Below are 26,867 nucleotides of genomic sequence, written 5' to 3'. Positions count from 1 at the left end.
AGGTGGTGACCTGGAGAGGCTCTTGTGTCCCTTTTTTAAGGAAGCCCAAGGAAGGCAGCTGGGGGATGAGAAAGTTCAACGCAATTAGCCCTTGGAGAATCCACAGGGATGGAGACCTCAGGCTGTAAATCTGCAGGGACGAGGTCTTTGCATGTGTCCTTGCCTGCCAGGATGGAGGCCTGAAGGGCTCTGCCTCTCCCTGCGTGTTGTCTGGGGGTCAGGTGGGGACCTGGGTCCTCCAGCTTGCTTTGGGCACGGGGCTCTGTGTCATCTCTCCTTTGCTGCAGGTAGAGCGGGTGCCTGGCCTGGTCTCTCAAGGAGCTGGAAACCAGCACCCTCTTACATGGCTTGGGGCAGGAGGTACAAGGGGTGATGCAGCTCATCCCCAAAGCTGGAAATCTGGGTGCTCAGTTGGTGCATGACCCATGGGCAGCACCGAGGAGGACAACCCATGGCAGGTATGAGCCACCCGCTCCCCAGCCGGCAGCGCAGGCACTGCCAGCCCCCAGATCCACAGGCAGAGAAGGGACGTGGCTCTGAATTGTAGGGCTGGAGTCAAACCCCCAGCTTTGCAGGGGCTGGGTCCCTGTCCCGGGGCAAAGCCCCCTTAACCCTGCTTGCCCCCCACCCAAGGTGAGGACACGCTGCTTCCCTGGGGGCACCCTGGTATGGGCTGTAGGAGCAAAGCTGCAGCTCTGGGGCGATGCCGTGGGGAATGAGCAGCAGGCAGGAGTGGGGCTGTGGGAAGGGGTAAGTGTGGGGCACCTGCCCCAAGTAAGTGCAGGAGATGCTGCTTCCAGCCCCATGCGCTGCACTGTGGGGTGGCTGTGGGGCTGGTCCCCATGGTGCTGTGTTTGGCCATGGGGAGCCCCGCTGAGCAGTTTGCCATGGCCTTGGGCTCTCGGGGCTTCTCATACATCCCCTGGCTTGGCAGCGTTAGGGACAAAAGAGGGACGAAGACGGACTCAGCGTGCCCAGTCCAGCACAGGGGCTGCTCCTCTCTTAGCGTAGAGCGGGTGGCGTGTCCCAGCCCGTGTGACCTGCCAGCCCGTGCGGTGACCCGGGCCGTGTCCTTCCCGCTCGGCTGGCGCGGTGCGGTCCGGCAGTACCGCTGTATTGCGGCAGTATCGCTGTATTGCAGCACCATCTAGCGCTGTGGGATGGGGAAGCGCAGCACCCGAGCGCTCCTCTCCAGAGCTGCGGCGGCACCGTGGGGAGAGGCCGTGGCTGTCCCGTGTCCGTGGGTTGTGCTGCCAAGGTCAACTTGCCAGGAAACCCAACCAGGCTGTTGGTGCTGGGGATGAACAGGCAGAACAGCGTGTCTGCTGGCCCGTCCCCACGCTGTGCCCCTGCGCTGGGCCAGGGAATCTCCTGCGAGGATGTCAGGAGCAGCAACATGTGCTGACATTCCCAGTTCCTGAGCCAAATGTGTCTGGCCTCAGCTGCTGGTTTTGCCACCCTCTTCCATGGAAATTGGGCCACCCTCTTCTATGCAAATTTGGCCTCTGCCCTCTCCTCCAGATACTTTTGCTTCTCTGTCAGCCAGGTGACGCCAGCTCTGTAAGTCCCTCACTGGGAGGGTCTTCACATCCATCTTATGGCTTCCTTCTGCATCCCTCATGGTTTCTTGGTGCCTGTTTTCCACAGCTGGTGTGAGTGTGATCCCTTCCCACAGCTTGTCACTGTCCCACGTTTGCACACCTGGGGCAATGCCAGCCATTTCCACCCTGGCTTCTGGGACACCAGTGGACCTTTCTGCAGCACTGTCCTGTTGTCCCCTCCTCCCCTTGCTCTGTGTCCCCACCTCGTCATCCCTCCTGGGTGCCTGCCATGTTCCCTATCCTGCCTGGTGCTGGGAGATCGGGCAGGATTTTGGTGCCCCAGTCCTGTGGCACCAAGGGGCTGGTGGCCAGAGGCTCCCTATGGCAGGAGGAGTTGGGCACCTGGGGCCCTTTGTGGGAGCTGCCCTCCTGTCTTTGGGGACAGATGGGGCTGTGCCCATGTCACCTGGCAGCCCCGAAGTCGCTGTGTCCCCATGTCGATGCCTGTCTGGGGCTCTGCCTGCCCTGGAGATGCAGGATCTGTGTCCCCCCTCCAAAAGGGACACAGGGACTTGAACCTTCCCAGTCCTCCTGTCCCTCTCCCGGCGCTGCTGGGGGATGACAGAGCCAGATGAGCAGGGACAAGGTGGCGGTGGCACCGTGGGCTGCGAAGCGCCGCCTGCCCGCGCCGCCGGCACCCGCGGGAAGGTAAGAGTAGCAAAGCAGACACCGAACATAATGTGGCCCTGGGCTGTTTGTGCTCCTTTTGTTCGCCAGTAACCTTCGTGAATCAGCTAATTAACTGCATTAGGACGGCTCGGCTTCCCCGCCTGAGCGTTATTGGGCAGGGCAGATCTGGGGCAGGGCGCCAGCGGGAGCCCCGGTTCGGCTTTGCTGGGCGGTCAGGCAGCTCGGAGTGCCCATGGTGGCCGGGGACGGTGCCAGGGTGGGTCACAGCCTGCTGGGGTGCTGGCGATGGGCACCGAGGGTGCGTGCTGTGCGGTGGGGAGGAGCTGGCCCTGTCCCCATCACCTGCAGGCAAGAGCCCAATGCACCCAGGTCCCTGCAGCCAGCCCAGCATCCCATCGACAGGGGTTTATCTTCACCATAAGCTGTGCTCTTGTGTCAGGGAGCTTCTGTGGTGCGACGGACCCCCAAAACTATGCAGAGAGCTTTCTGAAAGCCAGAAGTGTTGTGTGTCACCCTCCTGTGTTGCCTCTCTGCTGTGCAACACCCCAGCTTGGAGGGCTCCCGGGGGAAGACACAGCTGCAGGGTGAGGATGAAACTTGTCTTTCACAGGCTTCACCCCAAATCTGTGTCTGCCCGCAGGCTCTGCACGTCCCCAGCTCTCTCCTGCTTCTCCCTCCCTTCCCCTGCTTCCCGGCGTGCCTGTGCAGCCTCCGGCTGTGTGTCCAGGCCCTGCAGGCCCACCCTGCTCTCACCACCAGGTTTCCCAGGCTGCTGGGGCGGCTCACAGCCCTCCTGACATGGGGCTGCTCCCCGTGGGGCGGCCGCCCGGCTGGCAAGGAGCAGCCTCACGCGTTCCTGGCCCAGGCTGTTGCAGAAACAAACACCCGCTGTGTGCCGGCGGCTGGAAGTTACTCGTGTCCACCATGGGAGCTGCCGAAGCCAAAACACCCCAGCTGTGAACAACGAGGTGGGGATTCACCCCCCGCTGCTGCTGCTGCTGGATCCGGGTGGTTCCGTCTCCCGAGTGTTGCTTGCCCAGGCACATCCCGACGGCTCCAGGAAGCCCCAGGTGAGCCGGGGCTTTTGCGAGCGGTTGGGCTTTAGGAAGGGCCCTGTGTGGCAAGAGGCTCCTCACCTGGCCCAGACGGGTTCAACCCCTCCCAAAATTGCCCCTCTCACCACCGTGGAGCCCACACCTCGCACTGAGCCCTGTGTGTGGGCCAGGCTGGGGGAAGATTCCCTGTCCTGGAGATGCTGGTTGGGGCTGAGAGTTACCAGGTGGGAACTGTTTTGGTAAATAAAATGGGGAATCGCTGTGTTGCTCCCCACTCCTCCCCCAGCTGCCTTTGCCCGGAGGGTGGCATGGGGCTGCCCTCACGCTATGGCCAGAACCACCCTGGGCACAGGGACAGGTGGTGGCAGTGGTGACACCCACCCCCAGGACCTCCTGCTCCGCTCTCGCCCTTTCCAGCCCCACTTTTCCCTTTGCTGTCACCTTTGTTGCCCCAGTGCCAACGGCCCCGTGCAAGGGAGCTGGGAGCTGTCAGCACCATGTGCCAGCCCTGGGGACAGGCCGTGCTGAGGGCAGCGTGCTGGCAGTGTCACCTGCCCCTTTTCCCAGGGCTGCCCAGTCCCCATCAGCCCCCAGTGAGGGGACCCAGACGGCTGTGCCGCCATCCAGAGACCTGGACAGACTGGAGAGCTGGGCAGGGAAAAATTTAATGAAATATAACAAGGGCAAGTGTAGAGTCTTGAATCTGGGCAGGAACAACCCCAGGTTCCAGTATAATTTGGGGAATGACCTATTGGAGAGCAGCGTAGGGGAAAGGGACCTGGGGGTCCTGGTGGACAGCAGGGTGACCATGAGCCAGCACTGGGCCCTTGTGGCCAGGAAGCCAATGGTACCTGGGGTGGGTTAGAAGGGGGTGGTCAGTAGGTCAGAGAGGTTCTCCTGCCCCTCTGCTCTGCCCTGGGGAGACCACACCTGCAATATTGTGTCCGGTTGTGGCCCCTCAGTTCCAGCAGGACAGGGAACTGCTGGAGAGAGTCCAGCGCAGCCACCAAGATGCTGAAGGGAGTGGAGCATCTCCCGTGTGAGGAAAGGCTGAGGGAGCTGGGGCTCTGGAGCCGGACAAGAGGAGACTGAGGGGTGACCTCATTAATGTTTTTTAAATATATAAAGGGTGAGTGTCAGGAGGATGGAGTCAGGCTCTTCTCGGTGACAACCAGTGATAGGACAAGGGGCAATGGGTACAAACTGGAACACAGGAGGTTCCACTTAAATATGAGAAGAAACTTCTTCTCAGTGAGGGTGGCAGAGCCTGGAACAGGCTGCCCAGGGAGGTTGTGGAGTCTCCTTCTGTGCAGACATTCCAACCCGCCTGGACACCTTCCTGTGTAACCTCATCTGGGTGTTCCTGCTCCATGGGGGGATTGGGCTGGATGAGCTTTCCAGGTCCCTTCCGATCCCTGACACTCTGTGATTCTGTGACCCACAGCTGCCTGTGCCAAGCTCGGGCTTCCGCTCTGGGCACCCAGGGGCCCTTCACCTGGATTTTGGGGGAAGGGGGGGTGTCTGATCAGATCACACTGTCTCCCCCACCATAGCGGGGCCTTTCTGCTGGCTGGATCCAGCCCCCTGCTCTTCCCTGGCCCCGCCGTTTGCTCCATCGGTTCTCCCAGGGGTGCTGGTGGGGGCCGGGGGGGCTGGTGGGACTGGTCCGGGCCAGGAGCGGCTGAGCTGCCCGCGATTCCCCACGGAGCCGCTGGAGGGCGGCAATGACCCGCCGCAGAGCCGCTGCCGCGGGGCCGGCAGCTCCAACTGGGTGAACTGGGCGAACTGGGGCAGCTCGGGCCAGGCAGGGGAGGGAGGGGGCTCCGGAGGCCCCCCCGGGCTGCCTTAGGACCAACATCCCTCCGGTGTCCTTTTCCAGGGCAGTTCACCCCGTGGGAGCTGCAGCCACCTGTGGGAGCAGCCGCCTGAGCCCCAGAGAGGCACTTGCTCTCAAGACCTTTTGAATTTTTCCTTTTTGGTTGCCTCTTGTCTCTTTGACTGGGATCAGCACCACTGGGTGGTGTTTGTGGTGGGTGCAGGAGGGAGGTTTGGTTCATCTCTTTGTATCAGGGCTGGGTCACGCTGCCCTGTGAGTCCATCAGCGAGGCCTCCTGAGAAGGTGCCACAAGGGCAAATGCTCTTCTCATGGGCATTAATGCTCCAAATTCAATTTACCTAAAAAAAATTGTGCTGCATCCCTCCCACATACACCCCATGGCTGAATTAAGGATCCGAAATGAGGCGTTTTATTTCCCTGTGACTCTCCCGAGACTCTCAAGCCCAACCACAGGACAGGTCAACCAAGGTGTTGAGCATCATAAAGCTGCCCGTGATGTGTAAGAGCAGATGCTGGAGATGCTCTCCCACCCCTTCCCAAGATTTTAATGTTCTAGAGCTAATCGTAAATGAGAAGGGGAAGAGCAGCGATGGGGCTCGAGAAGCCTGTGATTGCAAAATCGCTGCTGTGTGTTATTGAAGCCGTGCAGACCTGGGGACTGTTGGTATCGGCAAATGCGGGCACAGCTGGGCTGACGCTGGTGGGCTCAAGGGAACACGGGTTTCCAGAGGGGTTTGTGCATCCCCAGGAACTTGCAAAGCAGAGCAGCACAGGGCCGGGCAAACAGGGCGAACTGCCCCGAGGGATTAACAGAAAGAAACGAGGCAGAGGAGAAACCCTGGTTGGAGCAGTCGGGAAACCTTTGCTGCTGGTCAGCTGGAGGAAGGGAAATTGGACAAGGAAATGTGGCTGTGGAAGAAGCAGGGCTGTGGAAATCCCTGCGCTGCTGCTGGCCCGAGGGACAGGAATCTGCTGCGAGGTTTTTATAACAGGAAGGAAAACGCACAGAACTAACATTTCTTCCCTTCTTTGGACGGTAGGAATGTTTTAATTGAGAAACTTGTTTTAATTACATTAGGTGATATCACAGTCTATTTTACAAGTTCAGGATAAGAGGATGTGTGGACCAGTTACACAGAAAAACCAGTGAAAGCATAAAAACCTACAACATGAGAAAAACGAGAAGGTTAACTTAATTTAACTTAATCTCCCACAAACAAAACGCATCGAGAGTTTGGTGTGAAATGGAAGATTATACCAGGATCCAGAGAAGTACAAAGGATGAGACTAACATAGTTTACAGTATTGGTTCTGCATGACCATCGTTTGCCCGTGTTCAGAGACAGCCGCTGTTCCCCAGTGCGTTGCTGAGCAGGTGGTTCTGTCTCTAAGGGTTTGGTCTGGTCTTGTCAGAGGAGAAAGCAAAATAACTGATGGGCAAAGGTCACGACTGACGCTGAGCTGGTCCCCGGGGTCGCCGCCTATGGGAGTGTCTTCCACTGGATAGTCGGGGGGTTCTGCACCAAGAACTGTATGGAGGAAAACTAAAACAGCTCCAAAAAGCCCCATCTCAAACGTAGAAAAGTCTCACTCTGGAAGTGCTTACGAGAAGGTCGTCATCATAGAATTTGGTTTCTATAATAACATTACCACTGCGGAAGGAAAAGAGGAGAAAAAGAGTATTAGAAGAGTGCACGAACAGCAAACAACTGCTCCTCACCCGCCTGGGCTGACACCTCACCCCTGCAACACCGGCTTTGGTTTGGAGCCGCACGCGATGGGCACCGTGTCCGGCTGCGGGGCTGACGGATCCCTGCGCTGCATTCCCGCACCGGGCAGGACCCCCGGCCCTCCCTTGCACCCCCTTTCTGGGCGCGGTGCCGCGCAGGCTGCAGTGCGCTCACAAACAGCCACCTCCTGCTCGTTTCTGTTGCTAAAAACAAACCAGCCGTCCCAGCGCCTTCGGGTCCCTCTCTCCTGCAGTGATTTGTGAAAACCGATGGGAGTTCTTTTTTTATTCCCCATCTCTCTCCTCTAGTGCTGAGCAAGACACTTCAAACCACTTAACATGTCATTCCTCTCAAGAAGTGCTTAAATACGAACACACAAGCATATTTTATACGAACTGCAATGGGAGTGTATATGGGTGTGACGAAAGCTCTGATTATTTAAGTTGCTGACTTTGAGATTTTGGCAGATGAAAGTAAGAACTTTGGGGCCATTACAGCACTTGAGCAGTGTGATGTGACCACGTCTAAAATCGAAGGAGCGGTTCCACCGCTGCTGTGGCTCTCGGTATCTGTAACACGGGCACTGCTGAACCTGGCACAGTGTGAGGTTTGTGCTGTGGCGTGGCCATTGAACTCAAGTGCCTGGGAATGTTGATGTCCAGTCATCCTGGGAATGCCTCAGTTAGCACCAAATAGCCCAGCTCCCCTCTCTCCTGCTACGGAAACACCGAGGTGAACATGACGTCTTTGGGAGTATCAGAAAGCGAGGGGCTCCGCTCTCCAAGGCCTGGCAGCTGAAAAAGGCTGATTTCTTTGGGGGACAAAAACACCTTTGGATTTCTTTGGGTTGGTGATTCTAGCGTCAAGCCTCAAGAATGACTTGAGGACACCTCCACGAATAGGAGAGAGATCCGAGCTGCCCTCGGACAAGCGGACAGACTCCAGGGAAAGAATGGGACACTGGAAAATCCTCAAGGTCACTCGAGAACTGGAGTCTCATAACTTCCAGTCTCCCAAATGCCTTGATTTCCCGAGATGGTCAAAACCAACTTGTCAGACATCTTTGTTTCTTCACTCTGATTCCCAAACCTGGCTCCTCCTGTACTGACTGAAAGCCACCAGCTCTGGGAGCCGAGGATGCGTGTAGCACCTACGAGGTTCTGAGCACTATTCAAACACTGACGCTCTCTTCGGAGTCCACTCTCTTTGAAACGTGCTGTGAATAGAAATCAGCGATGGTAGTTCCCGTCCCAGTGCCTTCTCTATGCGACTGGCTTTCCTCCAGACGGGCCGAGAGGGAAAGCGCTGGGGAGGGAGGGGAGGTCTTCCAAAGGACACGGTGACCTTGCGGCGAGACTGGCTGCTCCCCGTCTGCCTCTTGTTGGCAGGAGGATTCCCAAACCCTTCTGTCCCTGCTGGCAACGTGCTCCTCGTGCATTTGCCAGCACCCATCGAGCGCTGCAGGGAGGGCGGCTTCTTGTCAGCAACTGCAGCTTCCCAGGGGCTCCCTCGAGGAGTCTTTTCCCTCATCCCATCAAAGCTCGTGCCCGGCACACGTTATTCCAAGCCCAAGCGATCGCTGACCTACTCAGAGGTAAGTGTGCGAACAGTGGCCAGGACTAGACGTTTATGAGGAAGGTGTATGAATCTCTTTATGGTAAAATGACTCTTTCCTACCTGTTAAGGGTATTTCATCCCCAGATACAACTCCATATGGCTACGCGTATAGTTTATAATCCAAAGTAAAAGACACAAGGCTTGGCAAAATAGTACAGTGATGAAACAAACAGTAGAGCAGATGGGTGATATACTGCGTGAAAAACAACCACCTTGGACAAGAGTCAGTGATCAAGAGCTGGATTTGGAAATGGCCAAAACATCTATTTTTTAATTTTTTTCTGGATGTAAGGAGTATTAAGCTGCAAAGCATTTTAAAATCCTTTCACGATTCGCCTTTCAAAAAAAATTAAGCAACTCTAATAAAGGCTCAGTTCCACTTTCTCCAAACTTTTATAGCTATATTAATGCAAATTGGGCCTATGGGAAAGAAGGTAATGAGGTTGGCTGAGCCCCTTTTCTCTCTCTACAGCTAACAGTAGTGAGGGTGATTCAGGGCTGGTAGCAGCTCCCACTCTTCCTTCCCCCTGCGGCCCCCAAGGAAATGCCACACACGGCTCTTTCTTTGCCTGCTCGCAGATGCTGTAAGCCCAAGGCACTCACGTTAAAACGTTTGCTGGCATCATCTGTGATTCAGGTGCTGCCTCTATCAAGGACTGCCAAGTGTTTGTGGAGTTAGGAATCACAAAACCGAATTCAAAGAACCATTCTGCAAAGTAAAAAGAAGATCCAGAGGCATTTGAAAGAAGACAAAATCCACAAATGGTCCTTTTGCTTTTTACCCGACAGGCTGGGGAACTCCCTGAACTGTCCTGCTGTACTGCCAACATTTTATATTTACATTACTTTGTACAGCTTAAGCTGTACGAAGCCTGGCCCTCCTCTTAAAGCAGATACTCCCTTTCTAAAATAGCTGATGGTCATGATAAAGCCACGCCACTTCCTTAGCATTCAGTAGAAATTTCAACACACCTAATTGGGAACCGGGGAACCACACTCCCCCTCTTGCAGACACCCCCGGATCCAGTTGGGACTTAAGTGCACACCTGGTTGCCCAAAAGACAAGGAGCTCAATGTTTTGTCCCCCCTCCTCCACCCCAGATTAAGAGTAACACCGCAGTGAGGGAGATCAGATGTGCAGCTACGCAGTCACAGGGACAATACTTGGTGGCACCGCTGTAACCAAACCAGAGGCTCCTCCAGTCTGGGTGCTTCTGGGGAAGATGCATGAATCCCCACACTGGGTGACTCTAAAATAACCTGTTTCCTTGCCTCAGGCAGCCCGCAGTGGATTTATGCCTTGAAGCATGATTACTCAGATTTTTTGCTTACATAACGAAGTGTTAATACACTTATGAAATGCTATCGCTAATACTGTGGCCCATTAGTCCTGACAAGATGAGCGCTTCAGTGCTACTCCGAAAAATTAAAATCACTGTGTTCAACCCAGTTTAGTTTCTCTAATCCCCGCCGCGCTGGGGTCCGCGCACAGAGCACATACGCACCTTCTAGACACTGCCCTTTGAAATACACTTTCTGCTCCAGTCGGAATTTTTCCATCTGTTCTGCTGAGGAAAAGTTTAACTCCCGAGACACTGCTTTGCATTTCAGGATTTTTTTAGGAACTCGAGCTGTGAAACAGATAGAGAAGCATTATTTGAACACAATAAAACAAACCCAGCCACCTCAGGCGCTATTATAATATACTTTGAAATAATGATTAGCACTGGTGCAAGAGAAATGCAAACACAAAGGACTTTGTTTTTACATTTGCAGGAGTGAAATCCAAGATGCAAATAGGTTGAGTACCTTGCCCAGAGGCAGGAATGAAACTTGTGACAGAACCAGGGGTACAACACTGATCTCTCAGACTCCTGGTTAAAACCCACAGTTCTTCAAGTTGAAATATGAGATGCGACTTGAGTTTTTCCTTTCGAAGTGTGCTGAGGATCACTAGCGGCCGAAGGGCTGCTTAGTACACAAGTGAGTCCGCCCTTCTCGCTTCCCCTTCCCTTTCAGACTCTGCATCCCCAGCAAACCACAAACGGTCGTTTCCCAGCCCAGCAGCACGTTTCAGCCATCTCACACGGCTCTGTAAAAGTGCCCAAAATGTCTGTTTGGGAGCGTTGATTAATACGCCGAAAGGTCCTAATCAGGAGAATACAGGGGAGAGTCAATATAGTAAAAATCTCCCAAGCCCGTCATGCTTCAGTGGTGTGATTGTACGTAACCCTTCCTGCGTATTAGAAAATGTTTCATGTAATTTTATTAGAAATAAAGAGGGGAGGGAATACAGCTGGCATGTGCTTTATGAGCCAAACTGTTCTTAAATGCAAAGTGTATCAAAACATCCGTGTTTAATAAAAGGAAGAGTCTACCAAAGCTCAGGAGAATCCCTCTGATGTAGAACAGTTTAATGGAGCAGGAGGCTGACACGACACCAATCTAGAGAGCTGGAGGGTTAGGGAGCATAAGCTGCTGTCCTATCCTATGGCAAAGTACACAGCCCACGGTTTGTTTTAGCAAAAAAATAAAGGTAAAGAAAGGAAGTTAAAAGTGTAAGGGAAGAGTTTTAAATGTAAAAGCTAATTATTTTTAGTCTTCTTTACTTTCGGCATAGAGATCTGCGTGGCACCATCCTGCACTGCCCGCAAGGACAGACCACACCTGTTGTGAATAAACATCCTTTTGCAGTGAAGTGTAAAGTGACTCGTTAAAACTATTCTGCAGTTTAGTAATTACATTTCTTTCAGTCCCCAAGACAAACTGCTAAGAGTGTTTGCTTTATTATTGCGAAACTACAGAAAGGGTTACTTTTAATAGCAGTAGGACTGTGTAGTCTTTAAACCCCTGACCTAAGAGATTTTAATATTTATAGCATCAAGCAGAAAAACCTTAATTGAAATGATTTACTTTAAATTCATTTTAATTTATACTTCTTTTTCCCATTAAAGAGAGAAGAGAAAGAAGTTTGATTCTCATCAGTTAGGACCATTTTAAAACAGGCTGAAATGCAGGTAAGCATAGACTTTATCCTAAATTTAGTATTGCTTTTTGTTAGCTTGAGGGTATACTATACCTGTACATTCATTTAAGCACTTATATAGCTAACATTCATTTAGTCATATACTTAATTCTGATCAATTAGAAACGGACAAATTATACATATCTAATTTACTAAGCAAGTAACTTGGGTCCAACTGAATTCAGTTAGAAACTGAAATTCAATTAAAATATCCATATCATGTTTTCATGTCGTTTAATACAACTATCTTAAATATGCAGGACAAGTAAGAAAGCAAGCTATCTTAGCCAGACTTATTTTATATTTCAAACTACATCTTTTCTTAGATAATGAAAGGTTATTTGTACTTCCTGAACGAAAGGTGGCTGTGGTGGCTGGGGATTCTACAAGTGCCAGACCTCAGCAGCTTACTGCAAAATTAGATTTATTTGTGTATTGGAAGAAACCAAACTTGACAGATTTGCACCTCCCAGATTGCCCTCCCCCTGGCAGATGCTGGTTTAGATGGTTAATTCCAGTTTCAGGTCCTCAGGCAGTGATTTTCACTACTTTCAGTGGTTCAATGTTAAGACTTGGGTAGCAATCCAATATCACATTAATAATATTTTTATTTGAGCGGTAATAGTAAGTTTAGGTTGTAATGCACTATTATGATTTGAAACTTAAGAGTTCATTTTTTTTAAAAGAAATCTGTACTTAAATCAAATACAAGTCCTGTTCGAAAAGCAAACAGGAGTCCTGTTTAAATGACATATATTTTATTCACTCTGATATAGGTTTGATTCTTTGTTTGCTATGGCTAGTCTGTGATTTGCCCCGAATGGCCACAGAACAACCCTCCCACACACACATGTCCTGTATAACGACTTTGAGACACACATGGCCTTCATTTTAAAACAATTATTCTATTTGCCTTCATGGTTTCTGCTCTGTACCAGAATCCCATTTCCTCACACTTTCTTCTAACTCATAGTCAGATTATCCTCCTTTGTTGGAGACCTCTCCCCTTTCTTAGCCAATTTATTGAGAATAATCTATTAATCTCAGCCTTCTTTTCTTGCTAAGCCATACAGGTATGTTTTTTTTTCCTTGCTTCTCCCAAGGAAGACCATCCTCCCATCCGTAATCTTTTCAGTAGCTTCTCCTAATAGCTCTTCCCTGCACCTGCTCCAGTTTCCACTCATCCGTCTTCTAGATGGGTGACTGAACTGCACACCAGATAAGGTCTTAACAACCCCTTGTACAATGGGCATTAATCTCATGCCAGAGCATGCTTTAATTAATTCCCCAAGTGACTCTGAGGGAGGTGAGGGCTCCTGTTTTATACGTGAGGAAAATCTGTGGCAGAGCGAGGTGGTGTGATTTGCCAGCGAGAAAGATGGCAGGAGGGAGCTGGGGCGACACAACCAGCCCTTGGGGGAGGACACAGCAAAGAGGAGTCAAAGACCAGCTGCGCAGCCAAGGAGGAGCTTGTACAGCACAAAATCCGGGAAGATTTGGAATACTTCTGGCTGATTTTCCTCTGCTTTCCTCATTCCTCCTACGTCTTCCGTTACATGGTTATTTCACTAACCTGCAGTTTAAGATATTTTGTATTGAACTAACGAATGACCACATTTCTTTTGAGAGTTGTATTTCAATTGCTTTCCTACAGTTGTATATGAAGGTGCTGGAATGTTTTTCTTTAATATAGGTATCTTGTAGAATAGTCATGAGTAAATATCTGTTAAGGCCTATCAGCAGAACTGTTTGCTGTTACCCTGAAAATAGAGACAGGGTCGGTATTAATTTTTTTTCCAAAAGATGCTTACTTTTGTACATGTATAGCTGCCTGGACACTATTTAAATTGACTTTTTAAAATGAACTGTAACTAGGTCTTATTTTTGGAGTAGGGCTTATATTTCCAGCATCCTGAAAAATCCTGCTAGGGCTTATTTTCGGGGTATGTCTTATTTTCAGGGAAACAGGGTAGCACTGATATGAGAATGTGAATACAACTAGCAAGGCTGAAGAAGACAAAGCTTGGAAAACACTCTTAGTGATCACTGAGTCACAGCTTTGCTTTCCTCTCGCTCTGACCTGCATCCTGGCATCAGGCCACTCTTATGCTGAGACAACCTACTACTGGTCCTATTAGTGAACTCTTCTCATAAAGCGGATGAATGTTGACTGGGGACCAAATGAGGAGAAGACAACTTGTTTCTCTTGTCCCTTAAGCTGGCTTTGAAACGAGGTATATTGCTAGACTACTGGGCTCACAGTGTTTTGCCACAGATGTTCTGTATGCTCTCTGGGCAGAGAAGGATCTTTATATGCTGGTTGCTTCCTTCAGACAGACACAACAGATTTTCCAATTTATGGGAGAGGTAAGGCCTAGTAGTGACAGGCAGAACTCACTCCTTGATGTTTAACCACAAATAAATCAACGTCACTAGCATAATTAAATACCCAAGTTCACTCCACTTACTGGAGATCACATAATACAAAAGCCTTCAAAATTAATTAAGTGAGGTCAGACCCTTCATAGAGCCAAAGCAAAGCTCCTGGCAAGGGACGTTACCAAGTCCTCTGCTATTTAGCGAGGACAGAAGTGGATGGGCAAGAGGCCTTCCTAGCAATGGTAGAGGGACAGAGAGCAGAGCAAATGTGCCAGGTCTAAAAGCAGAGCTCAAATTTAGTGCAGGAGAATATTAGGACAGCAGTGGCCAGGCAAGATGTATGCTTCTTCCCCACTGGTTCTCCGTTTGAACTCTACCTTGAGTAAACCCTGTTGTTATACTAAGAAAAGCCGATATATTTTTATACTTTTCATTTTGGAAGCAACACGTGACCTAGCAAAGGTTGTCCACTCGTTCCTTACCCAGCTGAGCTCCCTGCTTAACACTGTTTAACTTGTCCCCTTTGCAAGCCACTGATCCATTCCCACCCTTCTCCCTGTGTCTCCAGGTTATTGTGGCGGAAGCCTCTGAAGGTGTCCAGTCACAACCAGGACGTGTCCTTCAAAGCAGAGGTTCACTCGCAGCTCTGATGACCCAGACACACAGCCACCCAGCTCCAAAATGTGCACGGTACCTTCATGCTCCACTCCAGGTACGGACAGATCTTCTGTTCCTTGCCAGAGGATTTTCCCTGTTTCCGCATCCCGAAGGTTCATCCAGTTTCTGATTGGGAAGCAATTAAGGAAAACAAGCTATCTGCATCCCTAAATGCTGCGCCTACTATTCTTTGCTAAGCCCTGAAATAGGTGAGTAGCTGTGTTTCAGTTGTGTTCTGTGATTCTCAGGAGGCAAATGAAAAGACACACTTTTTCCCAGAAAATAAATGAACAAACCAACCCTTGACCAGAATGAATGCAACAAGAGTTGTATAGTCACAGATTTCGTTTTCATGTTAGGCTGAAGCTTGTTAACCTCATTTATCATTTTCTGCTGCTTCCAGAGGATAAAGGCAATGTCACTGTGCTGCAGAGAAGCAAGACCATTGCTAACAGATAATTCTACACAAACTATTGCTGTTGTCCAGCATTTGAAAAATGCTAGAAAAAGAAGTACTCCCTATATAACATGGGAAAAAGAACAGCACCCGATTGAGCTTGTTTTCCTAGCTTACAAAATATGAATATCAAGGGTTGTTCCATTGCTGTTGACCTGGTAACTGCCACTCATGGGAATTCTTCAGCTGCCGAGTGCTAAGCAAAGAGAGCTCCTCTCTCTTCGCTCTCAGCAAGTGAGGCTGTGCTGGCTTTCAAAAAGCCCAGATCAGTGAATCAGTCCTTAAATTTACAGACAAGTAGGAAACACATTTTCAAAGAGACAATTAATAATGATCTTAAGCACACCTTTGAAATATCTCTCCCATAGCGTAACTCAGACATCGACACATCAGAAGGAGCCTGCACGATGCCGCCTTGAACAGGGACGCAGCCGTCGCTGAACCAGCATCCTGGGCCACAGCTCGTCAAGCAGCCTGAATAGAGTAGGATTTGTGAGATAAGGTCACACAAACCATCACCTTTCCAGGTATTTCCTTTTGCTGGTTTATGGCAGTGCACTCAGTACTCAGTACTTCTTAAGATACTGGAAACCATCTGGGAGAGGGGGAGACCAACTGCTTGAGGAACTGATTGGGGAGGTAGAGAAACAGAAGAGGGACAATATGGACCTTGATGTAGGTATAAATAGGAGCTGTCAGAGATATGCATATTGAACTCATCCTCTAACATACACAGTTTCCAGGCAGACTCACACAAACTTGTCACATTGATCACATTTTTCCAGAGCTCCAGGGAAGAAACAGATGCTTTAGCAAGTTTTGCATTACAGGGTAAGATTTGTTTTAAAATTATGTGTGTGGAGGAGGGAAGGGAAGATGGTTGCTTCAGTGCAGATGTGAGGAGCCTTTCTTTTCCTGAAGACTGGCCAAACTTTCCATGTCCCACTGAAAGGACAAGAGGGAGGACAAAGGTGGGAGCATGGAGTCTCTTTACACAGGCAAGGCCTTACAGCTTCCAAAACTTGGCAACAACTTGAACCACGGGAAGAGGGAGCATAGGGCAGCCTGCTTATGTCCTTCTAGACTTGTTCTAAAACACAAAATAGCTACCACTTGCTCTGGGATTAGGGCAAAAGTGAAAGGGGAGGAAGATGGAAAGCATCATGTTTGGAGGGCCCCGTATTCCACCTCTATATCTAGGCAGAAAGCTGGAAAGCGGAGATGTGTCCCCGACTACCAGAGCAAGGGAAACGGGGGCTGTAGGCAGGCAGGACACAGAAAGAAAATGAGCAGCAGCGCGGACAGGAGAACCTGCCGCGGGGCTGGGCACTTCATGTGGTGCTGGCTGGAAACTGGAAAAAAAAGTCCCCAGCCAACACAACCCACAGGATGGAACCTCCCCAACTGTAATTTAAAATGTCCAAAAAAATCCACCATTTTTAGATCCATCTTCCCACAGACAAACATACAAACTAGTCAGGGTGAGGCTATTTGCATAGAAAGCAGTGTGCAGTCTATCGAATGCCTTGTATGAGGGGAAAATGACAAATGAAACAATCTGAGCGTTTCACTGGCAAATTCATTTATCTTCACAACACCTTGCAATGCAAACTATCAGCAGCACAGTAATTCAGTATATTGGGCACTTGATTATCAGAAAGTTATACTAGCTTTAAAAAAATGATCCCCTTCAGAAGTATTTACTTGCTATTTGTTCACTATCAATATCAGTGTGATTTCTGAGCAAACAGGTCTGGCCATAGGCTGGGTGGTACCAAACTGAGCTGTGTTTGGGTTCCTCTGAACGGGAAACACTACCCAGAACTCTGCACGGGAGCCGATGCAGCCTCCCAAGCGCTGCACCGGTGCTCTAATTAATGCACCCTCTTTCTTTTTCCTTGTCATGCTGTGCGTTACCTTCCCGTTCCTCGTCCTTTATTGGCTTTTGGAGTAGTCTGAAATCACATTTGCCATTTTCTAAAGTGTTACATCAGAAATGCCCTTCAAAGAGTATACGTAGCCTCACAGCTTAATTATTGTCCTTGCTTGAAATACATAGTTACAGGGTGACAGTGACCTACTATTTCTGGTGAGAGAAAACGCCACTGTAGACTACAGACCTCTGTCGCTTCTCTCTAATCAGGGTTTATTTCTCAATCCAGTCGTGCTGAACAACGCTGTATGTGTGAACATTTGGGGTGTTAGACTTTTATAAAGCGCTATCAGACTTTATTCTGTATTGATGTTCCACTGTAAGAGTAAAGCCATGCAGGACAGCCTGCCCTGTGCTCTGTATTCTGACTGTCAAATTAAAGATGAAGGATAAATAAAAAGCTCAGGACTGTGTCCCTGCTGATGAGAGCATGTAGGTCAGCAATGGATGCCTCAGTTCCTAGAAAATGTCTTGTATTTAAACAATTTAGACGCTGCTAACCCATGGATATTCCATATCAAATGAAGAAAGGTTTAGTGTCAGCGTAGCCAAAGGCTTTCTGATCTAGCAGACACATGTGCAGATTGAGAACACGTTTTCCAGCTTCTGCAAGTAAAAAAATGAAATCAACCTGCTATTCAGAGTGTACATACAGAGTTAAAATATGTGGGTCCAGATATATTTTAAGGGGTCAGAATACTCCAGCCAGTTCATAAGGTTTTTTTTTCCCAGTAACTAAGCATTATTAAAAGGGAAGAACAAATGATCAAATCTTATAAGTGCACACACACAATCCTCTTCTACTGGTAAAAAAACTTCATGTTCAGGAGAATAACTCTTCAAAAATATAAATGTTTAAAAAGAAACAGGCATCTGAAAAAACTTCCTAAGTCAAACTTGAGATCATTTATAAAACTTAACTGTAATGGAATTAAAAAAAAAAAGGGCAAAACCCATCACAAGTGATTTTTTGGCAAGGGAATACCTGACAAAGCAGCAGCTGTGCTGCTTACCTAGTTAGCAGCTTATCACACTATTTCTGTCATCTTGGATAGAAAGGCTGGTACTAGGACATACCCCAGAGTGAATAAAATGGAGATGTCGAACCAAACCCACACACACTGTTATCTTCTAATGTGTTTAATTGGTTTAAGATTCTTCCATCCCAGCATGAGAGATATTGTTACTAAAAATAAAAAGTGCTCCATCTTCCGAGCAGCAGTGGAGACCTGCAGGCAGGATGAAGAGGGCATTTTGAGTATTATTGAAAAGGAGAAAGTAAATTAATATAGGTTTAACACAATTACTCTTTTTGAAGAGGCTCATGTCAAGCCACCTGGCAGGGGTAGCGAAGGAGAGTAAGTAGAGAGCCAGGCAGTTACAGCTTTGTGAAGTGAATATATATGAAAAAAAAAAAAAGGAAGAACAATAGTTTATTCTTAATTCAGCTTCTCATTTTAAAATCACAAGAATGCTCTTACACCATTAAGTTTTCATTCTCCTGGATTTTGCCGTTTTTTTTTTTAGGAAATAATGTCTGATTTAAGACTCAATAGATCAAATACTCTTCAATCCTGAAGGCAAGGAAGGATTAGGTAGAACAGCAGAAGGAAGGGTGTACTGTTGATCTATTTATACTCCACCACCTATTGGGTCAGCAAAGTCTTACATAAAAGCTTTGTAGTAGCTGGAATTTGACTTGCTTTATATACGTGACATGAATTAGCTTCCTCACAGACCTACTTTGCTTAGCCCGATGAATGGAAATGGTTTGTGCATTTCTAAATCCAAGTTTTGTTGTCTTGAATACCTCTGATGTCAGAACAGAAATCCTTTCTTTTTAGTATCTGTCATAGACGTCACCTCGTTCAAACAAATCAAAATATACACACTTATCTTTAAGTGCTTTAGCATTGCAAAAGATTCCCATGTATTACCACAGTGGTAATTAAGAATAACCTTGAAGGAAGAGAATGGGTATAAACAAAACTAACCATTAAAGTATTACGGGGTTAAAGAAGTTCTGCCCCAGTCTCCCTGACTATTATTTGTAAGTTGCAATGTTTAGCACTTTTGAATATTTTAAAGGCTGCGGCAACCAGCAGGTGCCTTTCCTTCCACTAAATGATCCATTTTTCATTTTATTCCTTGCTGTTTAGACTGTTCTAAAACCTTAGGAACTGGTGCTCTCTTGCCTTTCATAATAAAAGCAAGTCTAATGTTGATAACCACTCCTGGAAGGGAAGGTTTGCCAGATCATCTTTGCCAGATTATTTTTTTTTACATGAAATGCAGTATTAAGAACAATTCACTACATGCCAGGTGCAAACAGGATCTCAGCTATTGCATGTTAAGAATTGTCCTATGGGCCAAATGACAAAGAGAAGGTGGAGAAGGGGAGCTGAAAGCCCTGAACCATCCAGACTTAATCTCTGTTGCAGACCAAGAAAGGCTTCTGATCTGGACGGCCCAACTTTCACTCCTGATTCCACATCACTTGTTGTGAAAAGCAGACACAACCAGGCACTCGTGACACGGGTGAGCGTGTTTCTTGAAATAATGTCACAGATAAGTAAAGATCAAACTTTAGGTATTACGTTTTTATCAGATATATTTTCCCAGAATAAGTGCATCTCAATTCTTTCAATCCAGTCTGAGGAGTCAGGACCAAAATAAATAACACAAAATAACTACCAAACTACAGGATTATGAAGCAGGCCACCCAAACGGCCTTGTGCTTCTACTCCACTCATGCCATTCACCCTCTAATCTTTCCAATCTCTAATCTCACTTTTTATTGCAGCTCCCAAATCCCGCTTGTGCAGAACTCTTAATTGTGTGCTTCATTTAAGTATATGCACAGACATTGCGCTGAATCAGGTCCTTGAGTTCACTCTGCACTCAAGAGAAAAGGAGTCTTTCCTCCTACTCTGAGGCTGAAATTCAGCGCAAAATCAAATCTGAAGGAACTGAATGAGCATCTATCCATTCTGTCTAGGAACAGAAGTATCCAAACAAACACACAAACTGGAAGCTACTCCTTAAACACAACTGGAGCCTTTGGGCACAGCCCTGTCGAGGTCTCCTGCTTTCACACAGCAGCACACCCCTCTGGGTTCCAGATCAGTCAGAGAGTGAACTATGATGGCTCTTACGGGGGCAGGTATTTTTTAAAACTCTGCTATTATAAACCAAATTTCCTGGAGTGATGCACAAGATACAAATGATGGGAGGTGCTGGGGACTGGAAAGGCGCCCTATTAACCCCTCGAGTGGAAGGAAGCCAGTTATGCCTTGAAGCGCTCCTGACACTCACTGTAAAAGAGCCTGGTTTTAAAGTCTGCACAGAGCAAACTGCTGTGCAACACAAGCCGGGGAGATCAACTGATAATGTGAACCACACGGCAAAATGCAGCAGAAGACCTCAGCAACCAACAAAGTCATTTCTCAGCAAATGATGTAATCAGAGGGATATATTTAACAGCTATAGCATCACAGCAAAAGAATCAACACAATATCATGTGCTTATATGCTTGTACCTCCCTTTTTACCTTCCCCCTCACATCTTTGCTTGCAGATGCTGTCTATATGGATCTTATATCCCCACATATTTTCATCTAACATCAGACAGCCCTGGATTAAGCTGTTCTTGGCCTGTACTTGGAAAGACAGTCATATTACCGAGTACCATGTCAACCTTACCTTGTTGTAATAGGAGTTTATGCTAATATTGCTACATTATATTATATTAAGTAGACCTCAGATAATTTCTGCTTTGGAAATGCAGTAAAGCCAAGTCCAACATTTGCTAATGAAAATCTTATGCAGAATATCCAGTTTAACGTGTGTGCTTTTCAAACAGTTTAGGTTGAATAATACAATTATTATTCGTTATTTTCATCAAAATGAACAATTAACATACATCGTTATTTCACAGCATTCTGGTGATGTTACATAGCAGAAAAAGGCACAGAGTTTGCTTTCCATTAGTTTACGTTTAATTTTCACTCTTGTCATTTTGCAAACTGAGCCAGGCTTCTGTTTCTCTCACTTCTCTCCTCCTCAAACCAAAGGAGCAAGAAACAAATGGATTTACATTTTGAAGGAAAGAGTTACAGATGTACTGAGATGAAGCTCAGGGTCATCAGGAGAGAAACAGGTAAAAAAGAATAAATTACAGAGGTCTGCAAACAGCTGAACTAGGGGCAGATGTAGACACTATCGTTTCAAGATTACTCCTCTGTCCAGATGAGTCTAATCTTGTAGAAGCTTAACTCTCCTACAAATTCCTGCAATTTTTGTCACTGCTGAGCAATTGGAACCAATTTAGGCATTTGCAAAGAACCTTTGGACAAAAGCAACAATGTGTGACATTCCCCTGCAGCAGCTGAGAAATCTGCCTCGCTGCCCTGACGTACCAGAAAGGCCACGTCGACAACACTCGTGGAGCGTGTGCCAGGTAATTCTCCAGAACTGAGCTCAGCCTAAAAAGATGAACCACTTCTAAGCTCCTAAGGAAAATAACTAAGATTTGAGATCCCTGACAACTAAAGTTAAAGGAAAAACCAAAATACACTTGTGGTACATCGAATAAAAAGTTGTTTAAAGTGGGAATAAGCTCCAAATCAAATCTATACAAGCAAATCACCAGCTTATGGGGCAGGTTCTCCTGTCAGAGGGAGCATTTCTGTGTTTTCTATGCCAGATCTGTGGAAGTGCGTTGTTTGCTACTATTAGAAATGTGTTTTTTTTCCTCTAGAAACAGATGTTAAAATGGTTCCTAGAAGCAGATGACAGTGCCAAAAGAAAAGCAAGCTGAAGCGATGCAGTGGTTTTGTGCTGCTTTCTGCTGCTTATGTTTTTAGGCTTTTCTTTGCCTTCTCTGAATAGGCTTGACAGAATTCCTTTATACCAACGCCCCAGCAGGAGAAACACCATGCGATCACATCTGGAGATTGCTTTCCATCCTAGGTAGCAAAACAATCAATAACTTAGAAAAACTCATCATTACTTGCAGGACCATCTCAGAAGAATGAATTGCACAAAGACAATTATTCTTCCTTTTCCAGTGCGCTAACAGTCAACTCCTCCCCATCTTCCCTGCATTTTAAATGGATCTCAAAAATTAGCAGGTTAGAAAAGCTTGAGCTCATGCTAAGAGCCTTTTGAATATTAACATAATTAATGTCATCAGTAATACTCTGAGTTTGCAGAAACAGCAGGTGAATCAATGGGAATGATGTATTAATCCGAGAAAAGAATGTGACCTTTAAAATCTGTAGGGCTTTATCAGAATGCAATTTTAAAGTGGGTTGCTTGCAGCAACTGAATGTAACTGAAGAGAAAACTAATGGAGAGTCCACATAGACGAGGGAAACTAAAAATGCAATTGAAACTAAAGCACTGGGGCCTCCTTACAGATGCCCATCTATGTCAAATGTGAAGCAACTCACAGGACAGCTTGAGAAGCCAATCCAGGGAATGCTATGATGAGGGAGAGGCACTTAAAAGAACAACATTCCTGCAATTTAAATCTGGCTGGATAGAGATTTTTTAAATCCAGAACGCTTAAAATTAAATGCTTTAAACCCCCAAACAATTTGGAATAAAAAGAGCATGTGGTTCAGTTTGCCCACTTTTTAATTTTAGCACATCAAACGATTTTCCTTTCTGCAAGTGAATGCTGAAAGTGATTCGGCGATGGAAACAACTTCATTTTGTCGTCACTACTTCAGAACATTCAATCATTTCAACACAGCTGAACTATTATGATAATATTTCAAGTTTCTCAGCAATAAGTGAACTAGAGGGAGTTTCAGGGAAATAATCTATCGAGGGGTTCTGGTGAATAACTTCATTTTCATAGATGAGGTTGTAACCAGAGCCCTCAGAGGACCTTACCTCCCTGTAAATCATTCTGGCCTATTGTTCTTTGCAGGGTTGAAACACAAGATGTCAAAACAGTCATGCAATGAAAATGGCTTTAATGGAATGAGGTATTTTGAACCTTGATATGCCTCTTTATTTTATATTATTATTAAATTGTTTTGAAACATACATTATATTGGCTTGTTCATAAAGGAAGGCTTGGCTTGATTTCACGTCGTTCTTGCAACACTGTAGGAGTGGATTTTTTTTTACATCTAAAAGGATCTTCACACTTTCCCTTACTGACGGGACCAGACCTGAGAGAGGAACAAAGGCTTCTTTGATCAGATTTTTAAATGGGATAAACATGGCTGCTTAGCTGGCGTTTTCATATAGTTCCACTTGAATGACCTGTACCCTTGTGTGAAGAGTGGGGAAAAAAACCTAAAAGGCTTTAAAAAGGCAGTTTTATATAGCACTGTTTGTGGCCAGTCGATGCCTTTGTTCCTTGAAGGCCTCTGCAATAATTTCTCTATTGAGCAAAGTGATGTTTATTGAAAATGGCATCGCTGAGCATCAGCAGGTTCCCCTGCTGTTTGGTTTATCTGTCCTCTGAACTCCAAGCAACATCTCGGTCTGAAAGGGTCCCCCTGGTAAAATAAGCAACTGACAACACAAAAAGCCTAGATGACTTCCAACTGCCAGTGCTTATGTTGTGACTACATGCTCTCCCCCCATTAATCTTTATGGTTTTTTCTCCTTCACCTCATGACTCTTCTTACAAAGCTCTCTAGCACACCAGCCTATTGAGCTCCAATAAACCATAGATTTATCAGATTCATGTATTTGAGGAGAATACGTAATTTACTGGAGGTATTAATGTATCATGCACTTATAAGAACAGATCTGCAGACTGGAAATTGATGGGAGATGAGGCTTTGGCACTAACTCCCTCACTGCGGTACCAGTTTGAACAGCTTCACACTATCGCTACCTGGGGCTACCCAGGAGAGGAGACAAATCCTGTAATTTAACTAGAAAGATAGGATGTCCAGCTGAATAGGCAATACGCTGCAGCTCGGTGACTACTAACTTAATTCTTAGTACTAAGTGCTGCTTCAAAAACTTCCAATACCATTCTCAAAGTAGCTTTTTAGTAACTGTATATTGTAGAGGCTGGGAAATAAGCCTGAAGGTTTGCCCACAGCCACAGTGAATCAGTAAGAGAAGAGGAAAGAGATCTCAGGAGGTGTTTGGCTTCAAATCTTGTTCTTCAATAGCCAATATTGTCTCTCTTCAGCCAGGCAGGAACTGTGCTCTCTGGCTCATGGAAACTCTTGCTCTGACTTGGAGCGACTTTGCAGCAGCACAAATCGCAGCAATCACGCTACAGAGCTGGTGGTTTCCTTCACTCCATGTTTTTCTGGCTTTTGATGGTTTCTCATTCACCCTAACTAGGAAGCAGGGGGGGTCTGAAGCGCTGCCAAGAATTACTAATGGAAGTGAGGGGCAGGAAGGAAATAAAGATGACTGGTTGCAGAATTAGAAGTACTTTTTAGTGTCTAAAATGGCATATTAAAGCAGGACAAAAAGTAGATGTATGAGCTCTGACAATAGAAGCAAAATGCTTCTAGCTAGAAAAATGAGGAAAACTCTGAAACTTATCCATAATACTCTTGTTGGCTAAGACAACTTTAAAGCACCAGAAATATAAAATAGGGGAGTCATGGGGGAAAATACTGCATTTGTTCCCTTCTTGGTTCATTTTAATTCAGAGTTCCTGTGAAAACGCTTAATTTCCTTTTCAGTTTTTAACTCTGGACACTCAAGCATATTTTGAGCTCACACAAAGTGCTTCAGCAAAGTCCATCTGTGGGTCATGCTTAATATCACAGGTTGTTCTGTTGTTCACTTAAGAGACATAATCAGCTAAGTTAAAAAATCTCCCCAATTCTAAAACCTAGAGATGCCTCTGTACTGGGTTTGCGTGGCAAGGTTTTGGTAGCAGGAGGTCTACAGAGATTACTTCTGTGAGAAGCCACTAGAAGCTTCCCCCATGTCCAACAGAGCCAAGATGGATCTGCCACTAGCCAAGGCTGAGCCATCAGCGATGGTGGTAGCACCTCTGGGATAACATAATTAAGAAGGAGAAAACAAAACAAAAACCAACACCTGCTCAATTGCAGCCAGAGAGAAAAGTGAAAATATGTGAGAGAAACGACTTTGCAAACACCAAGGTCAGTGCAGAAGAAGAAGGGGAGGAGGTGCTCCAGGTGCTGGAGAAGAGATTCCCCTGCAGCCCGTGGAGGTTAATGATGGAGCAGGTATCTACCTGCAGCCCGTGGAGGTTAATGATGGAGCAGATATCCACCTGCAGCCCGTGGAGGTTAATGATGGAGCAGGTATCCACCTGCAGCCCGTGGAGGTTAATGATGGAGCAGATATCTACCTGCAGCCCGTGGAGGGCCTCACACTGCAGCAGTTGGATGCCTGAAGAAGGCTGTGACCTGCTGGGAAGCCCATGCTGGAGCAGGTTTGCTGGCAGGACCTGTGGCATTGTGGAGAGAGGAGCCCAAGCTGGAGTGGGTTTGCTGGCAGGACTGGTGGCTCCATGGAGGACCCATGCTGGAGCAATCTGCTCCTGAAGGGCTGCACCATGTGGAAGAGACCTGTGCTGGAGCAGAAGAAGAGTGCAAGGACTTCTCCCCTGAGGATGAAGTAGCGGCACAGACAGTGTGTGACACACTGACTGCAACCCACACTCCCTGTCCCTCCGTGCTGCTGGGGGAGGAGGTAAAGAATTTGGGAGTAAAGTTAAGCCTAGGAAGAAGGGAGAAGTGGGGGGAAGGTGTTTGAAGATTTGGTTTTATTTCTCATTATCCTACTCTGATTTGTTTGGTAACAAATTAAACTAATTTCCCCAAGCCAAGTCTGTTTGGCGCACGATGGTAACTTCTGAGTGATCTCCCTGTTCTTATCTTGACCCACAAGCCTTTTGCTATTTTTTTCTCTCCCCTGTCCAGCTGAGGACGGGAGTGACAGAGCGGTTTGGTGGGTACCTGCCATCCCGCCAGGGCCAACCCACCACAGCAGTTTCTAACGTGCTTTCATATACAGGGCTTCATTCCACAAAATTTCATTAGGTGTAAAGAGGGAGCCCAATGAATGAGTGGAAACACAGCACTTTCTCATGTATTCAAATTGCCCTTAAAATTGCCAGCTCTGGGAACTGTAGCAATAACTTTGCAAAATACGGTCAGCAGTTAATCTGAAAGGACAAAGTCTTAGGACAAATGCTACGGCTGTTCGTTGCTGGCAGGGACACGCAGGCACCATTTTGTACAAAGGCACCAACTATTTTGTGCAGAATGGTGTTCAGAGATTATAATCTAAGGGATTATTAAGAGCTGAACCAATATAAACATATTTTGTTAAAATCCAAACAGCTGGACAGCACCTTCACTCCATCAGCACTCTCACAGTCAGACTCAGAACACGAGCAGTGAATCGTCAAGCCGTTAGTCTAAGTTTAGGGAAAATGCCAAGTCTTGAAGCTGTTTTGTTAAAATAAAATAAACTCTGCGCTAAGCAGAGCTGGGCTTCCAAAATGAACACCACCTGACCAGCTCTATTAAAAGGATCCACGAATGGACCCATAACACTGAGATATCCTCTTACACTGCATTGTAATGGAACTGTATGTGGGACTGGCTGTTTCCACAGCTATTGAAGCTTCCCAGAGTGGGACTGCAGGCAGGCAGCTGCTACAGGGAAGAGTTCATCCTGCTGCATCTTGTCTTGTTTCCTTTTTTCATTACACTGTTCCAGAATCTGCTGGGATCAGAGCAGAACAAGGCCTAAGGAAAGTCCTGGAATTAAAAAACCAAAAAACCCCAAACTTCTGGAAAAAAGCAGTGAGCTTCAGCAGTAAGTTTTTCCTAACTTAACTTTGCTTGAAAAAGTTTCCAGTAGTTCCAGCCTCACCAGATCCAGCTGAGAACAGGGAAGGACTCATTTTTCACTTACACTTGTATTGTTTTTATGCAGTCTATTAACACACCCAGTTTAAAATTCTTTCA

At 47.0% G+C, this 26,867-nt stretch overlaps 1 protein-coding gene and 1 long non-coding RNA gene across 2 annotated transcripts in view; one reads left to right on the top strand and one right to left on the bottom strand.

Annotated features, from left to right (window-relative positions):
* Positions 1–6,139: 6,139 nt before the first annotated feature.
* PDE6D (phosphodiesterase 6D) overlaps positions 6,140–26,867 on the bottom strand; it is a 38,236-nt gene continuing 17,508 nt past the window's right edge. Inside the window, exons 2-5 of the mRNA XM_082055576.1 lie at positions 14,569–14,657; positions 9,976–10,101; positions 9,074–9,179; positions 6,140–6,775 (exon numbers count right to left, since the gene is read on the bottom strand). Coding sequence (XP_081911702.1) covers positions 6,694–6,775; positions 9,074–9,179; positions 9,976–10,101; positions 14,569–14,657 — 403 coding nt within the window. The 3' untranslated portion in view covers positions 6,140–6,693. The remainder of the gene's footprint in view (positions 6,776–9,073; positions 9,180–9,975; positions 10,102–14,568; positions 14,658–26,867) is intronic.
* Positions 10,285–14,574, top strand: LOC309441119. Its single transcript, XR_014184314.1, has 3 exons — positions 10,285–10,453; positions 11,425–11,487; positions 14,443–14,574. It is a non-coding gene; the product is annotated as an uncharacterized lncRNA (long non-coding RNA).

The sequence above is a fragment of the Streptopelia decaocto genome, assembly GCF_964273445.1.
Source record: "Streptopelia decaocto genome assembly, chromosome: 6".
Classification (NCBI taxonomy): Eukaryota; Metazoa; Chordata; class Aves; order Columbiformes; family Columbidae; genus Streptopelia; species Streptopelia decaocto.
The sequence above is the reverse complement of the archived record's forward strand: the minus strand, read 5'-3'. Positions and strand labels throughout refer to the sequence as shown.